The 14709-nt window shown below is 35.4% G+C and overlaps 1 protein-coding gene across 5 annotated transcripts in view; it reads right to left on the minus strand.

Annotated features, from left to right (window-relative positions):
• Positions 1-14709, minus strand: part of PLCB1 (phospholipase C beta 1) — an 856495-nt gene that overhangs the window by 753089 nt on the left and 88697 nt on the right. The window contains exon 1 of one of the 5 annotated variants that reach the window (XM_043984630.1): positions 129-588. The exons of 3 other annotated variants lie outside the window; for them this stretch is intronic. In XM_043984630.1, coding sequence (XP_043840565.1) covers positions 129-383 — 255 coding nt within the window. In that variant the 5' untranslated portion in view covers positions 384-588. Of the gene's footprint in view, positions 1-128; positions 590-14709 lie in introns of those variants that run through there. One more of the 5 variants, XM_043984632.1, reaches the window with a different exon arrangement.

A 14709-nucleotide genomic window follows, 5' to 3' on the forward strand; every position in this document is an offset into this window, starting at 1 on the left:
GAGCAGTCCATTTGAGTATCTTTAAATCTAAACAAGTTTTTCATTATGTTAGTCCTAATTCTGCCTCTCTGTAACTTGCAACTATTGCTTCTTGTTCTGGCCTCTAGGATTCAGCATCACAAACCTACCTCCTCTTCAATGGTATATCTCTTCAGTACTGGCATCCTATTCCTTGTGCATCTTCTCTTCTGTAGACTGAGTCTGTATGGGTGTCTCTGCCTTTCTCTTCCTCCTCCTCTTCCTCCTCCTCCTTCTGCTCCTCCTCCTACTACTACTCTTCTTCTTCTTCTTCTTCTTCTTCTTCTTCTTCTTCTTCTTCTTCTTCTTCTTCTTCTTCTTCTTCTTCTTCTTCTTCTCCCTCCTTTTTCTCTGCCTATAAACATCCTTAAGTTGTCTCTATCTTAAAAGAAAGCAACAAAACAGCATTTTCTCCATAAAATAGCCTTTTCTCAATACTATTACTTTTCTCTTAACATTTAAAAATTGACTTAATAAACACTTATTAAATGTCTACAATGTACAATGAAACAATGTGCATGGTAACCAAGGTAGACATAGAAATAAAATAAGACATTATCCTAGTATTTGAGGAGTGCATGTAAGTTTAAATGTATACATATGCAAATGTGTATGCACACACACACATGTATATGTACTGTTTATACACACGAGTTATGTATGTGTATTGTGTAAGGAAGAAACAGAGACAGAGGGAAAAAGAGAGCTTTTCCAATAGAGTATAAGGTTCTTGAGGGAAGGGACTGTCTTTTACCTTGTTTATATCCCCAGTGCTTAGTACAGTGGTTGGTACATAGTAGGCATTTCATAAATGCTTATTCAATTGAATTGTATATATATATATGCTTATACATGTGTGCTATGTGTATACATATATTTTTATATGTGTGTGTGTATATATACATGCATAAATATACACATACATACATATACACACATACATATATGCACACTCCTTAAGTACCAGGGATAGCATACTTATTTCTATGTTTCTATGTATGCATAGTGTTTTCATAGTGCATAGTATGTGTGTGTATGAATTCATGCATATTTATATGTATAATTATATATGTACAATAAAAACATGTGTATATATATTTATGTACACATAAATATATGCACATCAACATATATGCATATAACATTTGTGGGAGTTAACATAGACAGAGATATTCCTCAATTGAAAAGTAGTCAAATGATATGGACAGTTTTCAGATGAAGAAATTAAAGCTATCTATAGCCATATGAAAAAAATGGTCTCAATCAGTATTGATTAGAGCAATGCAAATTAAAACTACTCTAAGGTTTCACCTATCCAATTGGTTAATAGGACAAAAAAGGAAAATGATAAATGTTGGAGAAGATGTGGGAAAATTGGAACACTTGTACATTGTTGGTGGAATTGTGAAGTAATCCAACTATTCCAGAAAACAATTTCGAACCATGGCCAAAAGGCTACAAAACTGCATACTCTTTGACCCAGACATACTATTACTACATCTATATACAAAAGAGATCATAAAAAGGAAAAAGGAACCACATGTACAAAAAAAATATATAGCTGCTCTTTTTGTGGTGGCAAGGGATTAGAAATTGAGGGGATGCTCATCAATTGGGGAATGGTTAATGAATGGTATATGAATATGATGGAATACTATTGTGCTTTGAGAAATGATGAGCAGGCAGATATCAGAAAAACCTACAAAAACTTACATGAACTGATGCCAAGTGAAATAAGCAGAACCAAGAGAACATCATACACAATAACAACAACATTGTGTGACCATCAACTGTGATAGACTTAGCTCTTCTAAGCAGTACAATGATCCCAGGCAATGCCAAAAGACTCATAATGGAAAATTCCCTCTAGATCCAGACAAAGAACTATGGACTTTGAATGCAGATTGAAGCATACTATTTTCACTTTTATTGTTTTGTTGTTGTTGTTTCTTTTTTTGTGGGATTTTTTCCCTTTTGTTGTGATTCTTCTTTCACAGTATGACTAATGTGGAAATATGTTTAACATGATTGTAATGTATAATCTAAATCAGATTGCTTCTTGGCTTTTAGAGGGGGGAGGGAAGGAAGAGTAGGAGAAAAATTTGGAACTCAAAATCTTACAAAAATGAATGTTGAAAACTATCTTTACATGTCATTGGAAAAGAATAAAATAAAATACTATTTTTAAAAACATAAACACAGATAAACACAGCTATATGCTAGATAAAGACTATGCTAGGAACCCTGTGCATGTTAGACCATAATACATGGTAATTAAATATTGGTTAAAATTCTATGAAGTTACATGAATAAGTAATTACTTCCAATTGGGGGTAGATTAGAAGACCTTGCATTTGAGGTGGATATTTAATTAGGAGAAGTAAGTTAACAAGTACAAATAAGGGAGGGGGGGCATTCTGGGTATAAGAAACATCAGTAACAAAGACAAAGATGTGGAAAAAATCAGGGAATATTCAAGGGATACAGTATGTATAAAAAAAAAAGCATAGCATTGACAAGGCAGATTTATATAAGATTTGGGTTTCAGTTAGATTGTGAAGATTTTTGAACATCAAAAGTTGGAATAGGTCTTGGAAGCTGCCTTGTCCAATCCTCTCATTTTATAGATGAGCAAACAGAGGTCTAGGGAGGTTAAGTGACCTACTCAACATCACACAGATAGAAAGAAACAGAGGTGTAACTTAAATCAAGTGCTTGTAATACCAAATCCAGATGTCTTTTCCACTCTGCCAAACTTTTTTCTTTGGTGGGGCAATGAAGGTTAAGTGACTTGCCCAGCGTCACACAGATAGTAAGTGTCAAGTGTCTGAGGCCAGATTTGAACTCAGATCCTCCTGAATTCAGGGCCAATACTTTATTCACTGTGCCACCTAGCTGAGCCACCCTGCCCCAACCTCGAAAAGTAGTCTGCACTCATTTTCATTTTTTTCATTACCTACTTACTCCTCATCTCTTGCAATCTAGCCTCCTTTCCATCTATTCTCTAGGTTTAGCAGAGACTTCCTAATTTCAAAATCCAATGGCCTTTCTTCATTCAATTCTCCTTGACCTTTTGATGACATTTGACATTGGACAAGAAAGAGTTTAAATTGGCATTGATGATTGTAGTACTCACATCAGTGAAATCACAAATCTTCCAAGAAATCACTTTATCAAATTTAATTAAACCCCAGATGATTGGTTTCAGAAACTAACTTTTAGGAAATGGAAATATTCTTAATCAAATAATTGATAAGATCTGGAGACACCCAGGAAAGAAATATAACCCAAATCACCATGAAAAAAATTGCACCAATAACAGACTTAAAAGGTGAAAGGTATGTTAGAGATCACTATAGTTTATGAACTTCTCATTTTACAGAAGAAGAAACTGAGACTTGAATAAGTTGATATTTGCCCAAGATCATGAAAGTAATCCATAGAAGTGCTCTTGCTGCTCTGTCATTCTGTTGACCATGCTATGCAATTTGTACCTCCTTTGATAACTGAAAAAAATAAACTGAAATAATAGTTACCTTAGAAGTGTACGATCAAAAAAAAGGGTATGGATCAAAAGACAATTCCATAGGGAAAAGTCATGCATTCCAGTGACTGAATGATGTAGTGACAAAATGTTGCATTTGGAGACAAGAATGCTTGTGTTCAAATACAGCCACACTTGATACTGTGTGACCATAGTAATGCCACTTCATCTCTTGGATCCTTAATTTACTCCTCTGTAACAGGGATAATAATTCTTATCCTATATACTTCAATGGGTTGTTGAGAGGTTCAAATGAGAAAATCTATGTAAAGTGCTTTATAAACTTTAAAACCCTATTGTATGTAATGTTAGCTATTTTGATTAACTGAAATAACATGGGGGAAGTAGGAGTTAAAACAACACTCAGTATTATGTACTGTGTAATGCATAACATCTTGGTAAACAGAAACAGATCCACAAGCCTTGTCTCTTGAGATGTGCATAATGAGCCAAGGGGGCTATTTTTAGTAAAATACTGTTTTAAGACAGTAATTCCCTGCTCCCAGATGAATTACTAACTGCAACTAGATCTTCTAACTTGAAATAGAGTAAAGAATTGAGACAAGGACCCAGAGAATTCAGACAGGAAACCCACTTTCACCTGCCACATCTAAAAACCTATTGCTTTTACATACGCAAATAGCCTTGGCATTTTGAAGAATATTCCACTCCTTCAATGATATTTAGAATGATGTGGCAATTTTACAGTTGACCTTTAATGTATGTGCCAGTGTGTGAGGAAATGTTTTTTTTTTTTTTAAAAAGAAAGCTAAAAGTGTTTTATCAGTGATAGAAAATTTCAGGCAAGACAAAGCAAGGTCAAATTACTAGGTTACATTACAGGATTGAAATTTTATGCAAAATACCATATGTAATTAACAGTTTCTTATGGATTAAATGGTTGCTGCTGATCTCTGCATCAGAGATGCGGGGATTTATTTTTGGAAAAATCATAGACAATTTGGTAGCTAGCCTTCCTTCCTAAATAACCACTAGTAAAAAGGAGCATAGCGTTACTTCTAATGTACAAGGGCTGGGGCAGGATTCCCCTCAGTTATAGGCAACATTGGACATAGGTCAATTGTGCCAATATGTGTTAGCACACGTGGAACACACTCTCTGCATGCATATGTCTTAAGACATGAGGCACAGTCCATTCTTTATATTTAAGAAACAATTAACTAGTTCATAAATTCTTAAGTTTGAGATGAGGCTGGTGCCTACTCCTTTTGGTCTCCTTGGATTCCCACATTTTCTTCATCTCACTGTAGAGCACAATCTTCAATCAAAGCCTGGGAGGGAAATGAAAATAAGTAGCCTTCAAAGTGGTCAATTCCATTCATTCGAAAGTCTAGTAAAAAGTACATTAGAAGCCATGGGGGCAATGGCAAACATTTCCTATTGTAGTTAATGTTAGAGACAGAAGACTGTCTCAGGCACCTTAGTAGACTCACCATGGGGCCAGACTCTGTTTCTGAGCTTTGCTGTTCAAAAAAGTAAATTTTATAACCTCACCTAAGCTAGCTCTGAGGAATTGATTTACACAAAAACATCTCATAGGAGACTGGAATAAACCAAAATGTCAATCTATTAATTTGCCATAGGAGATGTACTGGGACAATATCCAGGAACAGTCAACCCCACTTGTGGGTTGACTTTGGTGGCAGAATAAGAGCACCAAATATTTCTCAAGGAACATATAATTTAAAACAAAGACAAAAACAATCAGGTGTTACTTACCAAGATATTAACTTGTGTGTCATCCTGCTCAACTTTAGGGATACTGCCTTCTAGATTAAGTGCTAATGATCATTAAAATCAGAGAATGCTCTTCCTTGTATAAAAGGAACAATTACCAGTGGGTAAAGAAGATGGTGATGGGGAAGGGCATATGATATCTGCCTTCAAATATATGAAGAGCTGTCATCCAGAAAAGAGATATAGAAGAGAATTAGAATCAGTGAGTGCCAGATTTTATCTCAGTATGAGAAAGAGCTTCTTAACAATTGAAGCTGTTCAAAAATGGAATCATTGGTGATACAGTGAATTCCCCATCACTGAGAGAACTTCAAGCAGAAACTGATTGACTACAGAGGAGATTTTTATAGGAGACAGGACATGGGCCTATGACATCTGCAGTGCCTTTCAACTCTAAGAATCTGATTTTATGCAAGGGAATCAATCCATTCAATTTAAAGGGATGTGAATATTACAATAATTAAAGTTTAAAGTTTGATTCTTGATTCTTTTTTTCTTCACAAGATTTTTTGATTGTCCATAAAAGAGGATGAAAATTATATAGATATCTCCTAGAGAAAATTAACATAATTACCATTGCCCAAATGTTGACAAAAGATTCTAAGAATTATTTGAATAGAGAACTAATAACTGCACAGAGATCATTTGATTCATGTTGGTCTTTCAGTCCCCTTGTGAATTTAGTTTAAAATTGAAGTTTGTATCTCTAAAGTCTGAATAAGAAATATACTTTGATGGAACATAGATCCTAGAGCTACAATGAACCTTAGCCAGCAGAGCTAGCATGCAAACTTGGGTTCTAAATCATGCAGGCTCCCAAAAGTTCCTCAAGCTCATCAATGTAGATATTTTGTCCACCAATGCATACCACAACCAATCTATGACTTTTTATTCTGTGTGAAATCCTTTGTCCTCATTAAGCTGAAACTCTCAACCCTTTTTGGGGTCATGGATTCCTTTGGAAGTCTCATAAAATCTATCAGTTTATTGCTGTTTATTGCTTGCACTTATAATTAAATGAAATGCTAAATTTTAGTTATGGGTTGGTAAAAATAAGATGCATTTTTCCCTACTCAAGACTTCCTGAAATCAATGGATTTTCTATGTTCATGGACCCTAGAGTAATAAAGACTTAAGAGAAAATCCTGTTAATACCCTAGAGCCCTCCCTCTGCTTCTTGAAATATATAATAGACACTAGTACAGCATTTAGGCTGTGTATCCGCTGTCCCTTGTTTTTGCTACATGACTGTATCCCTTTTTTTTTTCTGGTCATACTTGTCCTCAATGATATCTTTTACAACATTTTTCATACACAATGCATTACCAGAAAAAGGTTATAGCCTACTTATTCAAACTATTAATCTATTCACAGTTCTTTGGATTTTAGATAGCAGTGAATTTTAGGGTATGGTATTTGAAGAATTTTCTCCCTATATCTTTTTCAGGAAAATATATTACTGAAAGATAGAGCAGGGCATAGTTAATCACTGAAAGTATAGCACACTTTCCTAAATGTGATTCATCCAGATACCTTCCTGCTATTCAAATGGGAGCCACTCTAGTTCTCTTTCCAATGCCTATACAACATATATACATACATATATACACACACACACACACACACACACACACACATATATATATATATATATATACACACACACACACACACAATTGCCCGCCATTTAAATGTATGGCATAATCTAAGCAATATGCCTTTTTTAGCCATCTGCTTGTTCTTTCATTGATTGCCTTTTAAGTGACTATGGGTCTTGCTAAAGAGAATTTGTAATGTTTTAGGCCTTGGTGTCATCAGTACAATGTCATTTGCAAATAGGAACATTTACAGAAACTCAATATCTTCCAGGAATCTCTACTTTATTCAGACTCTGAATAAGCATTGTCTCTGAATCTAGTATATATGATTAAGGAGTAGCCACATCTTTGCTTTATGCCAAATCTAATGTTAAAACTGAGAGAGTAGTTGAAAATTGTTGACTCTATAGATGTATCTAACATGGAGCCTTGTATTATTTTAATATAAGATTGGGAGACACTTTATTAGAGCAGACGTTAAGTGTACAATTTTATCAACTCAGTGAAATGCTTTTTTTTTTGTAATTACACAAACAAACATAACAAGGTCTTATTTTTGCTATACTTTTTAATCAGTGTATCTGTGAATATTTTTCTACTGTAGATGATCTGTAAAAGCCTGCCTCTCTCCTTCTAATGTTTTCATTGAGGGTAGATTCAATTTGCGTATACACATTTTTAGATGGTTTTTTCCATTTAGCCAAAATGCATTTAATCTTGCTCTGTTCTATTCCCAGAAGAAAAAGGAAATACAAAAACACTGTAATAAATATGCATAGTCAAGCAATAAAATTAAAGCATATATCTCAATTTGTACCCTGAATCCATCATTTCCCTGTACACAGATCTTTGTTTTAAAAGATTTTAATCAATTAACAAAGTAGGTATATGGGTCAATAGCTATTTAGTCACCTGCCTTTGATATCAATACTAGTAAGAAGTAGATGACAAAAATCTTTCCTTTCTATGTGATTCCTATACCAACTATGGGACTTTACATGTATGTGAGGATCCCTTTGGTTCTACACTGAAGTCAAATAAAGCCATAGGGAAGCCTTTACATGTAATAAAAAGGAACTATAACCATATATATAACTATAACTATAACCAAAACAGACAGAGTAAGCAGTTACCAATATGGTATAATTTAAGTGTTACTGGAGAAACTCCACTATCCAAAAACATTTCTCTATTGGTCTGTTACAATGCCACAAATTTTAATATTGAATACTTATTGCAAAGAGCACTGCATTCATTTTATTCAAATCCTAGTTCTGTTTCTCACAAGCATTATAAAAAATAACAATGCTAGTTTTGTTATCATTATTATCACTATTATTATTTATTTTTATTAATGGTAATTATTATTAACAATTATAATAACTCTAATATTAATTAATAACAGTGATGATATCGAAGCTAGCATTTATATGATAATTTTAGGTCAACAGTGTTTTACATGGATTATCTCATTTGATCCTCATTATAGTTTTCCCCTGGTCAAATCACTTTACCTATTAATGTTTTCATCTATAAAATGTCAATAAGAGCACTTGCACTAGACAATTCAGAGTATTATAGTAATGTGAGGGCCAAAATTTGATATACGGAGCATTAATCTCCCTTTTGAACTTTCCCTTTTATATATTCCTCCCAGGCCAATAAGAAAAGGAGCCTCTGAGCTTTAGTTCATAAAGGATCAGTTTTTATTGCTTGGGAATTAATTAGACCACAAAGGTCAAACCAATTAGGGAAATAAGGAAATAGAAATACAGATGGACAGTGTTAACTCTAAGCTTAGCCTATGCAATCCCAGAGAGTTCCCAATTAAGCTAGTTCAAAGGAATTTAGGGTTTTCCTTCATAAAACTAACCAATCCCGAACTGCCCACCAGGTCACGAACCAGTATGCTGAAGACCAAGCATGAAATACCCCACCACCAAGCAGAGCTGAACACCACCAGAATGCTTTCCAGGCCAAAAGAGAGTGAACTTTTGAATGCCCCGCCCACCGAAAGTTGCCTCCCTTCCAGGGGAGTTTTCCTCCACCAAAAGGGTAGGTCTTTCAAAAGCTGCTCAGTAGCATGTGCAATCTCAGGGTGGGCCAGGTGTGGCCCCTCCCAAAAGATTCAGCTAAAACTTTTGATATTAATCTTTACCACTAATAATTTTTACCACATTCCCCCCTTTGTTGCATTGGAAAAACTCAAATGGATTTTGCTCAATGAAACAGCCCAAAATAACAGAATATAATATCCTATGCTAACTAACAATAAATTAATATCAATATAGAAAAGGGAGAGAGAAAAGTTTTGTCCAGAGGGGCGGTCCCTCATGGATGCGACGCTTTGACATTGGTCTTGCAGAGGGTGGGCCTCTGCAGAGAGGACATGTTACAGATGGTGTATATAATAACAGAAGGAGAAAACAAAGCAAAACTATTCATATAAAGTCTCTGAGTTCTCTTGTCTTCTTGGAGTGGTAAGATGTCAACAGGAGGAAACTGGACTCTGGTCTGGAAAGCTGGATTCTCTTTAACGGTTTGAACTACTGGATTTTTTTCTAAACCTTAGCATAGCATTGTCAATGATCAAATTAATACATTACATTACATTCCCCTCCTTTATATAATAGAGGCTTGAGGTAGTTATGCAATCTATAACACTTCTTACCACCATGTGTCTGGATCAAAGCAAAGTTTAGTAACGTGTTCATGACACCTGAAAATGTTATGGAAAGGTTATCATACCATATCTCATGGTTTTGAGACAGCCAGTGATTGTGCTAGGCAACAGGTGGATTGATTCTGACCATGCATTTAGACTGCTATCCAGGCCGAAAGAGAGTGAACTTTTGAATGCCTTGCCCACCGAAAGTTGCCTCCCTCCCAGTGGAGTTTTACTCCCCCAAAAGGGGAGGTCCTTCAAAAGCTGCTCAGTAGCATGTGCAATCTCAGGGTGGGCCAGGTGTAGCCCCTCCCAAAAGTCTCAGCTAAAACTTTCAATATTAATCTTTACCACAAATACTTTTTACCACAGTAAGGAAAGAACTTTTTGAAGCCTAAAGCCTTATATTAAAGGGAACTGTCATCATTTCATTGGCAACAGCATTACCATCATTATCATTTTCAATCTTCAGTACTTCCATGTAAATATCTTTAATAAGGAAACCTGTGTGCTTAATTTGTCATGAATTGGTTCATTGGATTATTTTCTTCTGAAGCACAAATATATTTTGAGAGTAGGGCCTCAAAGGAATGAAGAATGGAAATAGCAAGCTGCCAACTTTTTATTTCCTATTTTATTTTTCTCATTTGCATGTTAAAACTATTTTAGCATGGTTTAAAACATTTTGGGGGGCATCTAGGTGGCGCAGTGGATAAAGCACCGGCCCTGGATTCAGGAGTTCCTGAGTTCAAATCCGGCCTCAGACACATGACACTTACTGGCTGTGTGACCCTGGGCAAGTCACTTAACCCCACTGCCCCATTACAAAAAAATAAAAAAATTAAAAAATAAATTAAAAAAAAAAGAATACATTTTGGGGCAGCTAGGTGGCGCAGTGGATAAAGCACCGGCCCTGGATTCAGGAGTACCTGAGTTCAAATCCGGCCTAAGAAACTTAACACTTACTAGCTGTGTGACCCTGGGCAAGTCACTTAACCCTAACTGCCTCATTAAAAAAAAAAAAAACACAACATTTTTAAATTCTGAATTTTCACTGCCACTTCATTAAGAAGACAAACAATTTTATATAGGTTTTTCATGTGCCATCATGGAAAATATATTTCAGTATTAGTCATGTTGTGAATGAAAATACAGACCAAAAAACAAAACAAAAGAAGAAAAATAAAGTTTAAAAAGTATGCTACAGTCAATACTCAGAAACCATCAGTTCTTTCTCTGGTGATGGATAGCATTTTTCATCACAAGTCCTCCATAATTGTCGTGGATCATTATATTGCAGAAAATTGCTAAGTCATTCCCAGTTGATCATAGTAAAACATTAACGTTACATTGTATAATGTTTTCTCTCCTGGTTCTGCTAATTTCACTTTGCATCAGTTTATGTAAGTCTTTCCAGGTTTTTCTGAGAGAATCCTGCTTGCCATTCCTTATAGCACAATAATATTCCATCACAATCACATACCACAACTTGTTTAGCCATTCCCCAATTGATGGGCATCCCCTCAATTTCTAATTCTTTGCCATCACAAAAAGAGACACTATAAACATTTGGATACACATAGGTCCTTTTTTGTTTTTTAAATTTCTATGTGTACAGACCTAGTAGTGATATTGCTGGATTAAATGGTATGTATGGTTTTATAGCCTTTGGGGTAGAGTTCCAAATTGCTCTACCGAATGGCTGAATCAGTTCACAATTTCATCAACAACATATCAGTGTCTCAATTTTCACACATCCCTTCCAACATTTATCATTTTCCTTTTCTGTCATATAAACTGATCAAATAGGTGTGGGTTGGTACCTCAGAGTTGTTTTGATTTGCATTTCTTTAATAAATTATTTAGAGCATTTTTTCATATGATTATAGATAGCACTGATTACATCATCTGAAAAATTCATATTCATTTATGTTGCTTTATCAATTGGGGAATGGCTCTTATTTTTAGAAATTTAGTGTGACCTTGGGCAAGTCACTTAACCCTCATTGCCCACAAAAAAAAGAAATTTAAATAATTTCTCTATATAGTTGAGAAATGAAGCCTTGATCAGAGAAACTTGCTGTGATTATTTTCACTATTGTGATTACTGTGTATTTCCCTCCATCTTATTTTCCCCCTATTTAATCCACTCTCTCTCTCCTTTCACACTGTCCTCAAAAGTTGATTGCTTCTGAATACCATTTCCCCCAATCTCCCCTCCCCACTATTACCCCCGCTTAAACCCTTCCCCTCCTACTTTCCTGTAGGGTATTATAGATTTCTATACTCAGCTAACTGTGTATGTTATTACTTCTTTGAGCCAATTTGAATGAGAGTAAGGTTCAAGTGTCCCCCTACACACACACACACACCTCTCACATCTTCCCCTTCATTGTACAAGCTCTGTCATGCCTCTTTTATGGGAAACAATTTACCCCATTCTACTTCTCCCTTTCCCCTTTTCCCAGTATATTCCTCTTTCCCATCAGTCAATTTTATTTTTTTTTTAGATTTCACTCCATTGCAATTATCTTGCAATCTGTCAATCTATATTCCTTCTAACTGACCTAATAATGAGAAAGTTCTTAGGAATTACAAGTATCATCTTCTCATGTGGGTATGTAAACAGTTTAACCTTATGGAATCATTTATGAATTCTCTTTTCTGTTTATCATTTTATGCTTCTCTTGACTCTTGTATTTGAAAGTCAAACATTCTATTCAGCTCTGTGTGTGTGTTTCTTTTCATCAGAAATGACTGAAAGTTCTCTCTTTCATTGAATATCCATTTTCCACCCTGAAGGATTATACTCAGTTTTGCTGGGTAGGTGATTCTTGTTTGTAATTCTAATTCCTTTGCCCTTCGGAATATTATATTTCAGCACTCTAATCCTTTAATGTGAGACTTGCTAAATCTTGTGTTATCCTGACTGATGTTCCATGATCTTAATTGTTTCTTTCTAGTTGCCTAAAATATTTTATCCTTGGCCTGGAAGCTCTGGAATTTGGCTATACTATTCTTGGGAGTTTTCATTTGGGGATCTCTTTTAGGAAGTGACTGGTGGATTCTATCGATTTCTATTTTACCCTCTGGTTCTAGAATATCAGGTCACTTTTCTTTAATAATTTCCTCAGGGATGATGTCTAAGCCTTTCTTTTTATCATGGCTTTCAGGTTGTCTAATAATTCTTAAATTATTTCTCCTAAATCTATTTTCCAGATCAGTTGTTTTTCCACTAAAATATTGTACAATTTCTTCTATTTTTTCATTCTTTTGATTTTGTTTTATTGTTTCTTGATTTCTCACAAAATCATTAGCTTCTTTTTGCTAAATTCTATTTTTAAGGGATTATTTTGTTCAGTGAGATTTTGTACCTCCTTTTCCATTTGGCCAACTCTACTTTTTAAGGAATTATTTTCTTCAGTAAATTTTTGTACCTCTTTTTCTATCTAGTCAATTCTGCTTTTTAAGGAGTTATCTTGAGTGAATTTTTGTACCTCTTTCAGTTGTTCTAGGGTGGTATGATCTAAGGAGAGGTGTGATCATTGCTCTCCTGACCTGTGTTTTGGGTCTGAGTGATCACAAGCACTATTTTTCCACCTTGGAACCATTACCAGGGTCTCTGCTCTCCTGTAGTCTAAGCTCTGATGAGCTAGTATTCCTTGCCATGGGACTACAACCCAGGACTGCAACCTGGATCCATGTATAGGCAATGCAACAGAGTTCAGCAAACAGTAACAAAAAAGGCACCTCTGTAATCTGCTTCTGAGGAGTTGTCCTATCCCCTTATCATCTGGGGACTGAGAGCTCCAAAATCCACTTGCTGCCACTGCTGATTCAGTCACCCTCAAGGCTTACTGCTGGTTTGTCTGTTTGCACAGCCTGTACTTGACTGTACTCTCCTCTCATTCCAGTGTGAAAGACCTTTCCTGCAGACCCTCTAAGTTTTTTTGGACTGGAAAATTGTTTCACCCCATCGCTTTGTGGGTTCTGCTACTCCAGAATTCATTTTGAGACATTATTTAAAGTTGTTTGGAGAGGAATTTGAGCAAGATCAGGTGAGTCCCTGCCTCTTCTCCACCATCTAGAATCTGCCCTCCTCCAGGCACCTTTTTTTACAACAAAGACTGTAAATGAGGGCATGGACAAGAGAAGACAAAATGGCAAGCTGTGAAAACCAAGATGGGGGAACATGATGTAGAAAGGAGAGGAGAAAGTGTGTGAAAGAAAAGCATTGACTTTTCATTTCTGTGTAGGCTAAATTCTGCCTTCAAAAATCCTTTAGAGACATGTAATTTATGTCCACTGTTATGTCCAAAGTTTTAGGATCAAAGATGTAGAGCTGAAAGGCCTCTCTAGTCCATTTATTTTATTTTATTTTATTTTATTTTACGGGGCATTGGGGGTTAAGTGACTTGCCCAGGATCACACAGCTAGTGTCAAGTGTCTGAGGCTGGATTTGAACTCAGGTCCTCCTGAATCCAGGGCCAGTGCTTTATCCACTGCACCACCTAGCTACCCCCTCTAGTCCTTTTATAGATGAGAAAACAGGCTAGTCACAGTTAAGCAACTAGCTCAAGTCCACACAAGTAATAAATGTAAGAGGTAAGATTTGAATCTAGTAGTTTACAAATCCATGGCTCTTTCCACTGTGCCATACTATCTCCCAAGTCCTACTTGGTAAATCATCAAAACATGTGCACCTCTATATTCACCTATTATCTCATCTCTTTTTCTCCCTGAATTGGGAATAAAGGCTATCTGTAGACAATTCATGCATCAAATGTCAACAAAAGATCACCCAGTGGGTTTATCACTTTACAAGTGAATCAACAAAGTAAATTAACATTGTTAAAGGTGAATTTTATAATACATAAATCTAAGAAGGATATTAAGACAAAGAGAAGACAAAGTTTGCTATGGCAGTAAGTTCAGGAAATAAACATTAGTTCTCATATTTTAATATTACAACATAAGGAAATGTTGGAAAACATGCAAAACATGTTTCATTTATCTAATGGTCATGTCATAAAGAATCATAATCCATCCATATTTTTAATATCATAGATTTTAAAATGGTTTTCTAATGTTCAAAATATTGAGCAACATATTTAAATAATATTTAT

The sequence above is a fragment of the Dromiciops gliroides genome, chromosome 2 (assembly GCF_019393635.1).
Source record: "Dromiciops gliroides isolate mDroGli1 chromosome 2, mDroGli1.pri, whole genome shotgun sequence".
Classification (NCBI taxonomy): Eukaryota; Metazoa; Chordata; class Mammalia; order Microbiotheria; family Microbiotheriidae; genus Dromiciops; species Dromiciops gliroides.